A 992-nucleotide genomic window follows, 5' to 3' on the forward strand; every position below is an offset into this window, starting at 1 on the left:
ATCAAAATTGAGCTCAGGGGAGCGAGTGGGTGCATTCTCAATCCATGATATGAAAGATCTTCCTGCAGAGTTGCAGTGTGTGAAATGCGTCTGGTGCTGTTGTCGTGGTTAATTGCTGAGTTAGCTGGGACGACAGTGTAAGCATGCTGAAGTGATGCGCGAGACAGATCATTTTCTCTGTTAATTACGTGACCAAACAAGGGTCTAACGGGGGGAAATTATGTCTAAACATAAGCGCAGAGCATGTGATCATCCGACGTGCTTTAAGTCAGGAGAAGAATTGAGCGGACGCAGACGTTTCAGGAATATCTGTTTAAATATCCCGTCTGGCAAGGTCTGATCACCTAGCAGTTGTTTCATCCGTCGTAATAGTTGCGACGGAGTTTTATCTCCCAACTCTTCGGAAATTAAGAGTTGGTGTAGCCGCCGTTGCTCCGAGACGGAGGTCCTTTTGATTAGTTCGTTCTTAAAAGTGTCGTAAGACACGGAACCTGGTGGGGCCATAATCAAGTCCCTGACCTCCATCATTATTTCAGGAGAAAGGGCACCGATTAAATGCGTCAGTTTCGCTGCGTCGCTTGTTATCCTATTCGCAGCAAACTGAGCCTCGACGTGGGCGAACCATAAGGCCGGATCAAAAGACCAGAAGGATGGCAATTTTACAGAAATTGCGGCCTGAGGCAGTGCCATGTCTACAGACGAAGAGGTTGCAGGCGTGTCTTGCTCCGGAAAGTGCATATATTATGAAAATGAGTTGGTATTTTCTCTTGGTTTAACGACTGTAGATCTGAAGAATGAAGTTCTTTAGTTCGAATTCAGGAAAAAAATGCAGAAGGTAGAAATTCTTTCGCTCGGAGATCACCATGTGTAACATTTCATGTTATTGTGAAGGCTGCGATTCTCTTGTTCGGGGTCACCACTTGTAACGGTTATAGGATTGCACGATGAAGATCATTTTTTATAAGAAAATATTTATTTATGCCGTTACATTC

The 992-nt window shown here is 44.5% G+C and overlaps 1 protein-coding gene across 1 annotated transcript; it reads right to left on the reverse strand.

Annotated features, from left to right (window-relative positions):
• Nucleotides 1–249: 249 nt before the first annotated feature.
• Nucleotides 250–690, reverse strand: LOC149137848 (uncharacterized). Its single transcript, XM_089354893.1, has one exon. The coding sequence runs from the start codon at nucleotides 688–690 to the stop codon at nucleotides 250–252; it is 441 nt and encodes a 146-aa protein (XP_089211019.1).
• Nucleotides 691–992: the final 302 nt, after the last annotated feature.

The sequence above is a fragment of the Octopus bimaculoides genome, chromosome 1, assembly GCF_046866305.1.
Source record: "Octopus bimaculoides isolate indiv1 chromosome 1, ASM4686630v1, whole genome shotgun sequence".
Lineage (NCBI taxonomy): Eukaryota > Metazoa > Mollusca > Cephalopoda > Octopoda > Octopodidae > Octopus > Octopus bimaculoides.